Genomic DNA, 15,868 nt, shown 5'->3' on the forward strand with positions numbered 1-15,868 from the left:
CTAATCCTGATGTGCTTGTCCTCAGCCCGGTGTCACCAGTGCCGGTACCACGCACCAGGTATAGAGTGGGCTTTGAGAGTACAGTGTGCCCTGTCCCTGCTCCCCGCACTAGTATGAAGGTGCGTATCCTTAGCCCGGTGCCTCCAGTTCCGGCACCACGCACCAGATCTACAGTGCGCCTTATCCGGCCAGAGCCATCCGTCTCCCCAGCGCCATCTGAGCCATCCGTCTCCCCAGCGCCATCTGAGCCATCCGTCTCCCCAGCGCCATCTGAGCCATCCGTCTCCCCAGCGCCGTCTGAGCCATCTGTCTGCAATGAGCCTGCAAAGCCGCCCGTCTGCCATGAGCCTGCAAAGCCGCCCGTCTGCCATGAGCCTACAGAGCCGTCCGCCAGACAGGAGCCGCTAGAGCCGCCCGCCAGACAGGAGCCGCTAGAGCCGCCCGCCAGACAGGAGCCGCTAGAGCCGCCCGCCAGACAGGATCTGCCAGAGCCGCCAACCAGACAGGATCTGCCAGAGCCGCCAACCAGACAGGATCTGCCAGAGCCGCCAACCAGACAGGATCTGCCAGAGCCGCCAACCAGACAGGATCTGCCAGAGCCGCCAACCAGACAGGATCTGCCAGAGCCGTCAGCCAGCCATGAGCGTCGAGAGCCGTCAGCCAGCCATGAGCGTCGAGAGCCGTCAGCCAGCCATGAGCGTCGAGAGCCCTCAGCCTGCCATGAGCGTCGAGAGCCGTCAGCCTGCCATGAGCGTCGAGAGCCGTCAGCCTGCCATGAGCGTCGAGAGCCGTCAGCCAGCCATGAGCGTCGAGAGCTGTCAGCCTGCCATGAGCGTCGAGAGCCGTCAGCCTGCCATGAGCGTCCAGATTCGTCAGTCAGCCATGAGCTGCCCTTCAGCCAGAAATGGCTATATACCCAGAACTGCCCCTCAGTCCAGAGCTGTCTCTCTGTCCGGAGCTGCCTTTCAGTCCGGAGTTGCCCCTCTATTATGATCTCCCTCTCTATCTTGATCTACCTCTTTATTCTTATCTATCCCTCTGTCTTGATTTATTCCTCTGTCCCGGTGCTGTCCCTGTCATGGATGTTACAAAGAGGATTTTGTGGGATATGGGTGGACATTTTTAGGGGTAGATGGAGGTTGGGATTGACTATGGTGGGGTGGGGACCTCGCCCGGAGCCTGAGCCACCACCGTGGTTAGATGCCCACCCAGACCCTCCCCTAGACTTTGTGCTGGTCCGCCCGGAGTTCGCACCTTATGGGGGGGGTTATGTCACGTTCCTGACCTATTTATGTTAGTTTGTTATGTGTGTTAGTTGGTCAGGACGTGAGGTTGGGTGGGCATTCTATGTTTTCTGTTTCTGTGTTGGTTTTGGGTTGCCTGGTATGGCTCTTAATTAGAGGCAGGTGTTTGGCGTTCCTCTAATTAAGAGTCATATTTAGGTAGGCGTTGTCACAGTGTTCGTTGTGGGTGATTGTCTTCCGTGTCTGTGTAATTGTTTGCACCATACGGGACTGTGTACGGTTTGTTCGGTTTGTGTAGTCTAAATGTCCTATTCGTGCGTTCTTCTTGTTTTATGTGAGTTCGTCGTATAGGTTTGTCTACACCGTTTGTTATTTTTGTTAGTTTATACATGTTTGTGTTTTTTCGTTAATAAATATGTGTTCAAACTTCGCTGCGCCTTGGTTCCCTCAATACTCCTCTTCCGAAGATGAAGAGGAGGAGGACCGCCGTTACAAACTTTACCGATTACTGGTCCAACATGCAAACTGCTGGGCTACATCAATAAGAAAGACAGTGCCAAACCTCTGCCAATAACAGATAGCATTCAGTTTCCCCCTCCCCACTCCCAGACAGTCCTAGTAAAATTATTGCTTGATAAATTGCTATTGTCTAAGAAGGTTTTTTTAATTTATTTTTGACCATTTCCAGTGAAGGACAGGTTTGTGGTCCGTCCACACGATGAAGGGGAGAATAGAACCCTCCAGCCAGTGACGCCATTCCTCAAGAGCTAGCTTCACTGCCAGGAGTTCCCAGTTACAAATGTCATAATTTCTCTGCAGATGAGAGCTTACGGGAAAAGAATGCACATGGGTGGAGCTTCTGATCACAGGGGGGACGTGGAGACAGAACAGCACCTACCCCGGTGTCGGAGGCATCCACCTCCACGGTGAACTGGAGTTCTGGGTCTGGCTTGGTGAGGATCGGAGCGACTTCCAGGAAAGCTGCCTCTGCCTCAGGGGTCCAGTGGAACAGAGTGGAGGTGGTGGTGAGAGGTGCTGCCAGACGGCTGTAGTTGCAGATGAAACATCTATAAAAATGTGCAAACCCCAGGAAATGCTGAAGCTGCTTCAGGATTAAGGGTTCAGGCCACTCTGACTGCCCTGACCTTGGTGGGATCCATACATAACCATCCCTGTGCAATAATATAACCCAGGAAAGACAGGAAGCATGGAATTCACATTTTTCAGCTTTAACAAAAAGCTTATTCTCCAACAGCCATTAGAAAACATGTTGCTGGTGAGCCTCAGAGTCCTTAGAAAGAAAATCAAAATGTCATCCACACAAAAACGAAGCATCAAACCACAGCCCTCAGTACATCATTGACTAGGCTCTGGAAAACAGGCATGACCAAATATTCAGTGGTGTGTTGAACGCCGGTTTCCACTCGCGGACAAGGTGGCTCTCCAAATCAAATCACATTTTATTGGTCACATACACATGGTTAGCAGATGTTAATGCGAGTGTAGTGAAATGCTTGTGTTTCTGGTTATGACAGTGCAGTAATATCTAACAAGTAAAGTAACAATTCCCCAACAATGACCTAATACACACAAATCTAAACGGATGGAATAAGAACACGTACATATAAATATATGGAGGAGCGATGACCGAGCGGCATAGGCAAGATGCAATAGATGGTTTAAAATACAGTATATACATATGAGATGAGTAATGTAAGTTATGTAAAGATTATTAAAGTGGCATTATTTAAAGTGACTAGTGATCCATTTATTAAAGTGGCCAATGATTCAAGTCTGTATGTAGGCAGCAGCCACTCAATGTTAGTGATGGCTGTTTAACAGTCTGATGGCCTTGAGATAGAAGCTGTCTTTCGGTCCCAGCTTTGATGCACATGTACTGACCTCGCCTTCTGGATGGTAGCGGGGTGAACAGGCAGTGGCTCGGATGGTTGTTGTCCTTGATGATCTTTTTGGCCTTCCTGTGACATCGGGTGCTGTAGGTGTCCTGGAGGGCAGGTAGTTTGCCCCCGGTGATTCATTGTGCAGTCTGCACCACCATCTGGAGAGCCTTGCGGTTGAGGGCGGTACAATTGCCGTACACACCGACAGGATGTTCTCAATTGTGCATCTGTAAAGGTTTGTGAGGGTTTCAGGTGACAAGACAAATTTCTTCTGCCTCCTGAGGTTGAAGAGGCGTTGTTGCAGCTTCTTCACCACACTGTCTGTGTGGGTGGACCATTTCAGTTTGTCCGTGATGTGTATACAGAGGAACTTAAACATTTCCTCCTTCTCCACTGCTGTCCCGTTGACATCATGTGGATAGGGGGGTGCTCCCTCTGCTGTTTCGTGAAGTCCCGATCATCTCCTTTGTTTGTTGACGTTGAGTTATAGGTTGTTTTCCTGACACCACACTCCAAGTGCTCTCATCTCCTCCCTGTTTGCTATCTCACCGTTGTTGGTAATCAAGCCCACTACTGTTGTGTCGTCTGCAAACTTGATGATTGAGTTGGCCACGCAGTCATGGGTGAACAGGGAGTACAGGAGGGGGCTGAGCACAAACCCTTGTGGGGCCCCAGTGTTGAGGATCAGCGTAGAGGAGATGTTGTTTCCGACCTTCACCACCTGGAGGCGGCCCATCAGAAAGTGCAGGACCCATTTGCACAGGGCGGGGTTCAGACCCATGGCCTCAAGCTTAATGATGAGCTTGGAGGGTACTATGGTGTTGAATGCTGAGCTGTAGTCAATTTACAATTTACAAAATTTACGTGAACTACAATTTACAAAATAGCCTCCAATACCCTACTCAATAAATTGGATGCAGTCTATCACAGTGCCATCCGTTTTGTCACCAAAGCCCCATATACTACCCACCACTGCGACCTGTACGCTCTCGTTGGCTGGCCCTCACTTCATACTCGTCGCCAAACCCACTGGCTCCAGGTCATCTACAAGACCCTGCTAGGTAAAGTCCCCCCTTATCTCAGCTCGCTGGTCCCCATAGCAGCACCCACCTGTAGCACGCGCTCCAGCAGGTATATCTCTCTGGTCACCCCCAAAACAAATTCTTCCTTTGGCCGCCTCTCCTTCCAGTTCTCTGCTGCCAATGACTGGAATGAACTACAAAAATCTCTGAAACTGGAAACACTTATCTCCCTCACTAGCTTTAAGCACCAGCTGTCAGAGCAGCTCACAGATTACTGCACCTATACATAGCCCATCTATAATTTAGCCCAAACAACTACCTCTCCCCCTACTGTATTTATTTGTTTTGCTCCTTTGCACCCCATTATTTCTATCTCTACTTTGCACATTCTTCCACTGCAAATCTACCATTTCAGTGTTTTACTTGCTATATTGTATTTACTTCGCCACAATGGCCTTTTTTGCCTTTACCTCCCTTATCTCACCTCATTTGCTCACATTGTATATAGACTTATTTTTCTACTGTATTATTGACTGTATGTTTGTTTTACTCCATGTGTAACTCTGTGTTGTTGTATGTGTTGAACTGCTTTGCTTTATTTTGGCCAGGTCACAATTATAAATTAGAACTTGTTCTCAACTTTCCTACCTGGATAAATAAAGGTTAAATAAAAAAAATAACGTTACTGTAAGACAAAAACACTACCGCATTCAATCGTGAATAATAATTCTTGAAGTTTTACCGGTGAAAAGTCCATGCAGCATCTGCATATCAACCATTTGATCTCAATCAGTTAGAAGGGGTTTCCGCTAGCTTCTTTATCCACTAAATCAGATTCCACAGTCACAGTCAGATTCCACAGTCACAAAGTCAGATTCCACAGTCACAAAGTCAGATTCCACAGTCACAAAGTCAGATTCCACAGTCACAAAGTCAGATTCCACAGTCACAAAGTCAGATTCCACAGTCACAAAGTCAGATTCCACAGTCACAAAGTCAGATTCCACAGTCACAAAGTCAGATTCCACAGTCACAAAGTCAGATTCCACAGTCACAAAGTCAGATTACACAGTCACAAAGTCAGATTACACAGTCACAAAGTCAAGATTGCCTACACAATTTAATTGTAGGTCAGGAAGAAGGTTATAAAAAGGTGTGTTTAAGGTTAGTAAAAAGGTTAGGATTAGGTTTTAAATCAAATTTGAAGAAGATATCTTTTAGAAATTGGTGGGGTTTATGACTTTCTGGGTATAGAAGCTAGTGAAGACCATTTCATGGGGATATGCATTTAGATCTTCTTGAGTTATACAGTGTTGTTTCGAAGTAGCCTACAGCGTTGTTTTGAATGATGTACAGTGAACTCTTTTTTTTTTAGAAGATTGTGTTAACAAACTGTAGCATAGCCTCTGTGTATTTTACCTGGTGACGTGCACTGTTGAATTTTGGCCACATGACAGAAAAATATGCTATTACATTCGGTTCTGTTATGTCGAACACTGTGATCATTATGTAACTCTAATAAACTAGCAACTTGACCATTCACCTGAGTAGTCTGTTGTCTACCCATAGAGAATATACACATGAGGTTTTTGGTCTTAATTTAGGTTAGGCATAAGTTTGGCAGCGTGGTTAAAGTGAGATGACACAGTCCCCATTAAAAACTAAATATATTTCATTTGTAGAGACCCAACTAAGTATTTCCCATCCCACTTTAGCTGAGACAGGAAGTAAGGTTTTTTCTCTACAGTCCAATGTCTATTCCATATACTGTACAGTAAATTGCATTTGCGCTATGGAGGGGGCTTAGTAAAAAAAAACATTGTTTCTGTATGACACAGTCCCCTTTCAAAACAAACTATATTTGGTTAGTAGAGACCCTACTGAGTATTTTCCACCCCAGTTTATTTGAGACGGGTAGTAAAGTTTTTTCTCTACAGTCCAATATGTAATCCATGTGCACAAGGCTACTACTTTTGCCTTCTTGCAATACAATACTTCAACAACTAAAAACATTTGGGCTATGGGGGGGTGGAGTAAAAAGCCAACAACACTTCCTATGGCCTAGAATTTTGTTCAAACATATCCGTTTTGTGTTCCAGGGAGTCTTGAGTACACAGTACCCAAGTTTTATGGATACACATTCAATAGTTTATCCTGTATAGTGAAATATGTGTATGTGCTGTATACAGAAATGTGTTATTCTTTATTTGACCATAGAACATGTTTTAAAACCCAAATGTAATGCAAATGTTGATAAAAAAAAAATCCTTTATTTAACTAGGCAAGTCAGTTTAGAATAAATTATTATTTACAATGACAGCCTAGGAACAGTGGGTTGACTGTCTTGTTCAGGGGCAGAAGGACAGATTTTTATCTTGTCAGCTCAGGGATTTGATCTAGCAACCTTGCGGTTACTGGTCCAACGCTCTAAACACTAGGCTACCTGCCGCCCCTAAATTTGAACACATATGAATTGTTGTATCATTATTAGTGTTTGGACAATCATTTTTCATATTAACAATAAATACAGGTTATAGACACTTATTTATTTATATTCTAATAATGTGGGGGACATTTATTTTTTAAATCCTTGACCCAGATCCTACTGAGTACTCCCTACCCCACTTGTACATCGGCACAAATTATTGTTTTTCCTGTACAGTGCTCTAATTGTACAATATAATGTCCAGGGAACTCATTTATAAATGTTGCATATGCACAAAATATGCCCCAAAACATATGTGTGCAAGTTTTCACGCAATAGTTGCCATTTATAAATGAGAATGTGCTTATCCTCCTGCAAACTTTAGACCATGCATATGCACAGTTTCTAGTTGTTGAAGTATTGCATTGCAAGAATGCAAAAGTAGTAGCCTTGCCAAATGGTGAATATACAGTATGACAATATTATTCATAACAAAGAAAACATGTAGCCTAGCTAAATAACAACAATATGCAAACATTTTCCATTAGTGATGACCGACATTTCTTTTCTTCTTATCTTTGCATTCTAAAATAAAACATTCCTAATCTTTTCAGACTGTGATGGTTTCATAGGCTACTCGTGTTGCAAAATAGCCTATAGGCCTACAACAAGTTTGTATAGGGTACCATTTGTCCCATCTCTCATTTAATGAGAAGTATTTTGTTCTATCCAATCCGATCCAAAGCACAGATTCACGTAGAACAGACGGTTCACCTTTTCCATTGACATTTGTAGTCTACACCTAATACTGTAATGTCCAATTTCTCGGGTAGACAATATTTCATTTCTAAACATAATAGATATATCATAACCATTACTGCATCACACCCTGTTCTGTTTCACCTGTCTTTGTGCTTGTCTTCAGCCCCCTCCAGATGTCGCCCATCTTCCCCATTTCAATTTTATTTAACGTTTATTTAACTAGGCAAGTCAGTTAAGAACAAATTCTTATTTACAGTGACGGCCTACTCCGGCCAAACCCAGACAACGTTGGGCCAATTGTGCGCCGCCCTATGGGACTCCCAATCACGGCCTTATGTGATACAGCCTGGATTCAAACCAGGTACTATACTGACGCCTCTTGCACTGAGATGCAGTGCCTTAGACTGCTGCACCACTTGGTAGCCCATTATCCCTGTGCATTTATACCTGTGTTCTCTGTTTGTCTGTTGCTAGTTCGTCTTGTCTCGTCAAGTCTACTAGCGTGTTTTCGTACTCCTGTTTTCTTGAGCCCCTGTTTTCTAGTTATCCCGGGTTTGATCATTCTGCCTGCCCTGACCCTGAGCCTGCCTACCATTCTGTACATTTTGCCACTGCCCTGGATTACTGACCTCTGCCTACCCTGAGCCTGCCTGCCATTCGGTACCTTACGGACTCTGCTCTGGACTACCGACCTATGCCTGCCCTTGATCTGTCGTTTGCCTGCCCCCTGTTTTATAATAAACTTCTGTTATTCGAACTGTCTGCATCTGGGTCTTATCCTGAGTCGTGATAAACAGAATAAATTCTTCACCTTTTCTAGCCATGTTGAGACAGTTTAGTTCATATTCCTGAAGTAACCATACAAAACAAAAAAACATGTGCATCTCTCATTTAATTGGGCCTATGAGATAGACTATTATAATTTAAAGTTCTTGCTCTATGTATCTGACAGGAAGCACGGTTTTCTAACATACAGTAGAATTTAACAGGTGAACAGACAGTTGCTCTTTTGTATTGAATTGTGTAGGCTACCACTAAGTAGGCCTACTTGTAGTTTTCTTATTTTTATTAGTAGACAATGTTTCAGATTTCAGCATATTTAGGTTTGGGGAAAAGTGAATGCAAGACTATTGCATTCAAAAGATCCACAACAATTGGCAATTGTTTTTCTATTTCAGAAATGGACAGATATAGCAAATGTCACTGCAAAAGAAAACATTCTGAGAACACCTCCAAAGACATTTGATCAAGTTCGCAATGCATTGTTATTTCCTTTAGATGCTGTCTTGTCTAATTCCAGTACTTCCAAAGTATACAGCAAATAAGGGCATTATAGTCACCATAAAAGGTGAATGATGGGCGTTTTTCAGGTGGAGTTATATAATGTTCGAACACACACGCATAGTTTTACGGAAGATCTGGTATATAATTTATAAGGGGAAACATGCGTATGTATGCCATGTGCCAAGTTTATAAATCTCAACATATTGGTGGGTGCGCAGTCTTTTCAGAAATGGTGTAGACATCTATTTAGTGTTACATTTACCCAACGGTTATAAATGAGGCCCCAGGCACCCCATTTTAAGCGGTTTTGCCACAGTAAAAGGCCAGCAACACTCCATATTATTCAGAGCCCCATGAAATGACACCATATAGGCTATATATTCTACAGACCCTACTGAGTACTCCCCACCCCACCTTTACATCGCCCTTAAACTATATTTTTCCTTATAAGCCAATGTATTGCGTGATTTGCATTAGGAATTTATCTGACATTGTAACATGTTTTAAAAACCGAATGAAATAGAAATGTTACTTAAATATGTACAAATATGAATCACTGTTAAAGTTTAGACAATTATTTGTTATTCATCATGATAAATACTGGTTATTTTCACGTGTCTTCCATTATGGGGACTTTTATTTAGAACGTTTCCGAAATTCCGTGACCCGGAAGTACTTATTTTTTTAGTGTTGCTGGCGAGACGTTGATAGCCTTGCTCTGTTATCAAAACATTTACATTTGTTGGATAATATAGCCGACTACATTCTTCTTTGACCTTGCCTGCTTTAACGTGTTTAAAGAGGAGTACTGTAATTCAAGAGAAGCGAGATTTAACAGCACGAAGTTCTGATACTTGCACGGTTTTGGATGTGAGCTTGCTAGCTAGCTATCTTCAGATGATGCATTAGCTAGCAAGCTCGGTGCCACCGAAATTGGGGACAACAAAGTTGATAATCGAATCCAGAAGTTAGCCCAAACAAACAATACGAATTAGTTTGGATGCAGCTTGTTTTGTGCTTTGAAATAATGGGTTTCAGTCAAACGAATTACTGTATCAACCAAGCTCAATTGAGTTTTTCATGTGAGCACTGAATAACCTTGTTTCGGTATTTTAATGGGAGGCGGGCTGCGTTGGAGTAGTACATCTAGTGGGCGACACTTGCGAAGAAGGCGAAGGTGCCGGCGACGTGCTGGGCTTGGATGGACTCGCTTGTCGGGTACGTATACAAAGCGGCTGCTGAGGGCCGAGTCCTGACGTTGGCCGCCCTGCTGCTCAACCACTCCGAGGCCGAGACACGATATTTACTGAGTTACGTGACCCACCTCGCTGGCCAACGGTCAACTCCTCTCATCATTGCATCTCGAAACGGACACGACAAAGTTGTGAGGCTGCTGCTGGATCACTACAGGGTGGATACCGAACAGACAGGCACAGTCAGATTTGACGGGTTAGTATTCATTAATGTAATCATTGGTCATTCAATTGTGTGTGATTGCATTTTATTTCTGCTGGCAATGGTGGGAAAATTAACCACCGTAATTGACTTTTATGTCAAATGCATTATTTACTGGAATTATTTGCTGGTTAATTCATTTTACCCACCTCTTCTCCCTGCTTCTTCAGGTATGTCATTGATGGGGCCACCGCCTTGTGGTGTTCGGCTGGCGCAGGACACTTTGAGGTGGTCCGCCAGTTGGTGTGCCACCAGGCGAATGTCAACCACACCACTGTCACCAACTCCACCCCCCTGAGAGCGGCCTGCTTTGACGGGCGCCTGGACATTGTGAAATACCTGGTGGAACACCAGGCCAACATCGGCATCGCCAACAAGTATGACAACACCTGTCTGATGATCGCCGCCTACAAGGGCCACACGGACGTGGTGGGCTTTCTGCTGGAGCATGGCGCTGACCCCAATGCCAAGGCCCACTGCGGGGCCACCGCCCTGCACTTTGCTGCTGAGGCAGGCCACCTGGACATTGTGAAGGAGCTGGTGCGTTGCCAGGCAGCCATGGTGGTGAACGGCCATGGCATGACGCCGCTCAAAGTGGCGGCGGAGAGCTGCAAGGCGGACGTGGTGGAGCTGCTGCTGTTGCACGCCGAGTGTGACCCACACAGCCGCATCGAGGCTCTGGAGCTGCTGGGTGCCTCGTTCGCCAACGACCGGGAGAACTATGACATCCTCAAGACTTACCACTACCTCTACCTGGCCATGCTGGAGCGCCACCGCGATCTCGGCGCGCTCATCGCCAAGGAGCTGCTGCCACCCATCGAGGCCTATGGAGGTAGGGGCGAGTGCCGCACTCCGCAGGAGCTGGAGGCCATCCGGGCGGATCGCAATGCGCTGCACATGGAGGGCCTGATGGTGCGCGAGCGCATCCTAGGCTCGGACAACATCGACGTGTCACACCCCATCATCTACCGGGGTGCCGTGTATGCCGACAACATGGAGTTCGATCAGTGCATCAAGCTGTGGCTGCACGCGCTGCTCCTGCGCCAGAAGGGCAACCGCAACACTCACAAGGACCTGCTGCGCTTTGCCCAGGTTTTCTCCCAGATGGTGCACCTGAAGGAGCCGGTGGGGGCGGAGCCAGTGAAGCAGGTGCTGCACTGCAGCGTGCTGGAGATCCAGAGGAGCATGGCCAGGGTGGAAGCAGCGCCTGAGGCCGAGCTTCACACGGCCATGGACAACTACGAGTCTAACGTGTTCACCTTCCTTTACCTGGTGTGCATCAGCACCAAGACAGTGTGTGGTGAGGAGGAGCGTGCCCGCATCAACAAGCAGATCTACAACCTGATCCAGCTGGACCCGCGCTCGCGGGAGGGCTCGTCCCTATTGCACCTGGCCATCAGCTCCAGCACTCCAGTGGATGACTTCCACACCAACGATGTGTGCACCTTTCCCAACGCGCAGGTAACCAAGCTGCTGCTGGACTGCGGCGCGCAAGTGAACGCGGTGGACCACGAGGGCAACAGTCCGTTGCACATCATTGTGCAGTACAACCGGCCCATCAGCGACTTCCTGACGCTGCACGCCATCATCATCAGCCTGGTGGAAGCGGGCGCCCACACTGACATGACCAACAAGCAAAAGAAGACGCCACTGGACAAGAGCACCACGGGAGTGTCGGAGATCCTGCTCAAGACCCAGATGAAGATGAGCCTCAAGTGCCTGGCGTCGCGGGCCGTGCGCCAGCACCAAATCACATACCGCAACCAGATCCCTAAGACTCTGGAGGAGTTTGTGGAGTTCCACTGATCCACCTGGCCATGGAGACCTTTTAAACAATTAGAATCTCTTGTTCTTTTTTTGTTTTGTTATAATCTTCTAACAAATCAGAACGGTGCTGTCTGGGGATGATTATGAACAGTTTGACACATTGTGGTTTTTAAACAATGGTTCCTTTTTTTTCTATTATAAGTATGAATTGCGAGTACCAGCAGCGGCGCCCATGTTCTCATTCTCCAGATCTCTTACTGAAGTGTGTTACTGTCTGTGGCTGTCATTCTGACTACTGGGTGTCACTAGCAGAATGAGGAAATTGACAGCCTGCTTTTGTGCTTTCACTTTCCCAGAGTGTTCCAAAGAGAATACTTGGCACAGCCAAGCATCCACACAATGGTGACAACAGCAGGACCATTTGACAGCTTGTACTGCATGGATCCAATTGTCCCAGACTTCCAGCTGGGTTCGCAACCATGAAAAGTAACATTACACTCTTGATACTTTTTGCCTTATCGTGTTGCCTGTTGCAGGGATGTTGTGTGCTATGTTGCATTGATTATGGAGGTCAGTGGTTTGTTAGTGTGTGTTTGAGGGAGCGAATGCGTGTCAGTCAGAGAAAGGCTGGGAGGTGAGACGGTAGTAGTTAGTCTTGGCAATAGAGAATAAGCAGGAAAAGCATGGATTTGCCAAGCATTCAGTCAAACTTGTGTGTTAGACAGTGACGCGAAGTCTTGTGGGACTTTCTTTTATTTCAGTCACCCATTGCTCTTTAAAGTTGTCACAGTTCCACTGATGTCTATAGTTTGACGTTGTTTTGCCTTCTGATTCTCATTTCTAGTTGGATTGTCTGCCTATTTTTGGTTCCAAACTCATGACTGGTGATTGAGGTTTGCATTATAATAACAGATCGTTTCATATTTCTCTGTAGAACAGCGAGCCAACCCACACAGTAGAGAGAGAGAGAGAGAGAACTGCTGGACAGCACTTTATACTTATAATAGGAGTATTTTATTTTTCTTTCATAACTGATATTAAAAAAAAAAAAGTTTTATTTAAGAGGGTATGTTTGAAGATATATTTTTATGGAAAAAACATCTGTGGAAGTAGATGTAAAATGAGCTTTCTTTTACACAAACACTGACTGGTAAAGATGTGCCTGTGATTCTATTTAGATTTTCTCTATCGGAGTAAGTAGGCCTAGATGTCCCCTTTTAACCAAGTCACCAACGCATGTGCGTTGTTGGCCATCCTGATGAGCTTTGCTACAGTGTGAGGGAACGAGCTTGGCGGCTGTCTGTGGAGACTCCATGGCTTTATTACCACACACTGGCCTTTAAATGGATGCTGCTGGTGTTGATGTTTGAGCATGTCTTCCATTCTACGTCTCTTGGATTTGTGTGTGGGTGCGCATGCTGAGATCGAGGGAAGGACTGTGGAATGTTCCTGGCGGGGTTGAATGTAGGCCTATAGTCTTTTCCCCTCATGCTTGCAACATGTCGTTTGTCCATATAATAACCAACGATTGTACAGTCCGTCCCTGTTCTGTTTCCTAATCGGATGGTCAGAGATTAAAGCTGAGAATGAAAGGTTATTTCTGCCGATTTGTCTTTGATTGTCATCTAAGCGATACTGTGACCATAGCGTGCCGTTAATTGTGCTTTTTACTTTAAAAGGGTGTGTGTGTTAAGACTTTAAATGCTCTCGCTATTGATTTGATCTGATTTGGCTTTTACTGTATGACACTGTTTAAAAGAAATTCTGGATTGGAAAATGTATGTACATTATCAGTCAAAAGTTTGGACACACCTACTCATTCAAGGGTTTTTCTTTATTTTTACATTTTTCTACATCGTAGAATAATAGTGAAAACAAACTATGAAATAACACATGGAATTATGTAGTAACCCAAGAAAGTGTATTGCTATTTTATTTTACCTTTAACTAGGCAAGTCAGTTAAGAACAAATTCTTATTTACAATGACGGCCTACCCCGGGCAAACCCTAACCTGGACGACACTGGGCCAATTGTGTGCCGCCCTATGGGACTCCCAATCACGGCCGGTTGTGATACAGCCTGGAATTGAACCAGGGTCTGTAGTGATGCCTCTCGCACTGAGATACACTGCTGCGCCACTCTGGAGCCCTAAACAAATCCAAATATATTTGAGATTCTTCAAAGTAGCCACCCTTTGACTTGATAACAGCTTTGCACATTCTTGGCATTCTCTCAACCAGCTTCACCTGGAATGCTTTTCCAACAGTCTTGAAGGAGTTCCCACATATGCTGAGCACTTGTTGGCTGCTTTCTCCCTTCACTGAGTTGCGGTCCAACTCATCCCAAACCATCTCAGTTTGGTTGAGTTCGGGTGATTGTGGAGGCCAGGTCATCTGATGCAGCACTCTATCACTCTCCTTGGAGAAATTTTCCGTACACAGCCAAGGAGGTGTGTTGGGTCATTGTCCTGTTAAAAAATAACTGATTGTTCCACTAAGCGCAAATCAAATGGGATGGTGTATCGCTGCAGAATGCTGTGGTAGCCATGCTGGTTAAGTGTGCCGTGAATTCTAAATATATCACTGACCGTGTCATTAGCAAAGCACCCCCACACCATCACACCTCCTCCATGCTTTACGGTGGGAACCACACATGCGGAGATCATCTGTTCGCCTACTCTGCATCTCACAAAGACACGGCGGTTGGAACCAAAAATCTCAAATTTGGACTAGTTAGACCAAATGACAGATTTCCACCTGTCTAATGTCCATTGCTCATCGTTCTTGCCCCAAGCAAGTCTCTTCTTATTGGTGTCCTTTATTAGTGGTTTCTTTGCAGCAATTTGACCATGAAGGCCTGATTTCACGTAGTCTCCTCTGAACAGTTGATGTTGAGATGTGAATGTGAACTTATACCCTGCTGCAGAGGTAACTCTGGGTTTTCCTTTCCTGTAGTGGTCCTCATGAGAGCCAGTTTAATCATAACGCTTGATGGTTTTTGTGACTACACTTGAAAATTTCAGAGTTCTTGACATTTTCCAGATTGACTCACCTTCATGTCTTAAAGTAATGATGGGCTGTCATTTCTCTGCTTATTCGAGCTGTTCTTGCCATAATATGTACTTGGTCTTTTACCAGATAGGGCTATCTTCTGTATACACCCCCCCCCACCCCCACCCCCCCAACCCCACCTTGTCACAACACAACTGATTGGCTCAAATGCATTAAGAAGGAAATAAATTAACTTTGAACAAGGCACACCTGTTAATTGAAATGCATTCCAGGTGTCTACCTCATGAAGCATGGTTGAGAGAATGCCAAGTGTGCAAAGCTGTCATCAAGACAAAGGATGGCTACTTTATAAAATATATTTTGATTTCTATAGCATGATTCAATATGTTATTTCATAGTTTTGTTGTCTTCACTATTATTCTACAGTGTAGAAAATAGTAAAAATAAAGAAAACCCATGAATGAGTAGGGGTGTGTCCAAACTTTTGACTGGTACTGTATATCAGGTATTTCTATTTTAATATTTTGTATTTGGGGTGAGTATTGGACTAATGGATGCAAATTAACCCAAATACAGTTTAACCCAGTGGGTTTTTTTTTTTTCTCAGCAGTTGACGTTTTTTGGAAAGACTAATGCGTTGGAAGACATGAAAGATATTGCATATGTACAAAGCTGGTGTCATATTAAAGCTCAGTGTTTCCCATTACCTCATTGGTTTTATCATTCCCCTTTCAAGCTAATGCAATTTATTTAATCAAAGAAAGCTATCAAAGTTGAAGTGAAACTATTTCTGTCAGAAGTTGTGGGACTATGAACGATTTCTACATCACAATGTGTAAAGTGATACGTTTTTTGCCTTGATATTAATATTTCTTATACTTTCCTACTTGCAATGAATATTTATTCAGGTATAATTATCAAAGGTGTAGTATCTCCCTTTTAATATGACACCAAAACTGTTTAGAAGTGAGTACACAACCAAATGTATTGACATTG

The 15,868-nt window shown here is 44.8% G+C and overlaps 1 protein-coding gene across 1 annotated transcript; it reads left to right on the forward strand.

Moving 5' to 3' along the window:
* Positions 1-9,309: 9,309 nt before the first annotated feature.
* Positions 9,310-15,578, forward strand: fem1b (fem-1 homolog b). The gene is made up of 2 exons (XM_055934828.1): positions 9,310-10,087; positions 10,264-15,578. The coding sequence occupies exons 1-2, from the start codon at positions 9,840-9,842 to the stop codon at positions 11,897-11,899; spliced, it is 1,884 nt and encodes a 627-aa protein (XP_055790803.1). The 5' UTR covers positions 9,310-9,839; the 3' UTR covers positions 11,900-15,578.
* Positions 15,579-15,868: the final 290 nt, after the last annotated feature.

The sequence above is a fragment of the Salvelinus fontinalis genome, chromosome 9 (assembly GCF_029448725.1).
Source record: "Salvelinus fontinalis isolate EN_2023a chromosome 9, ASM2944872v1, whole genome shotgun sequence".
Taxonomy (NCBI): Eukaryota; Metazoa; Chordata; class Actinopteri; order Salmoniformes; family Salmonidae; genus Salvelinus; species Salvelinus fontinalis.

Bases quoted from the DNA above. Each gene is read 5' to 3' on its own strand.
- fem1b (XM_055934828.1), top strand. From the start codon at position 9,840: ATGGACTCGCTTGTCGGGTACGTATACAAAGCGGCTGCTGAGGGCCGA. The intron at 10,088-10,263 runs GTTAGTATTCAT...CTGCTTCTTCAG, and splicing joins GGCACAGTCAGATTTGACGG to GTATGTCATTGATGGGGCCA.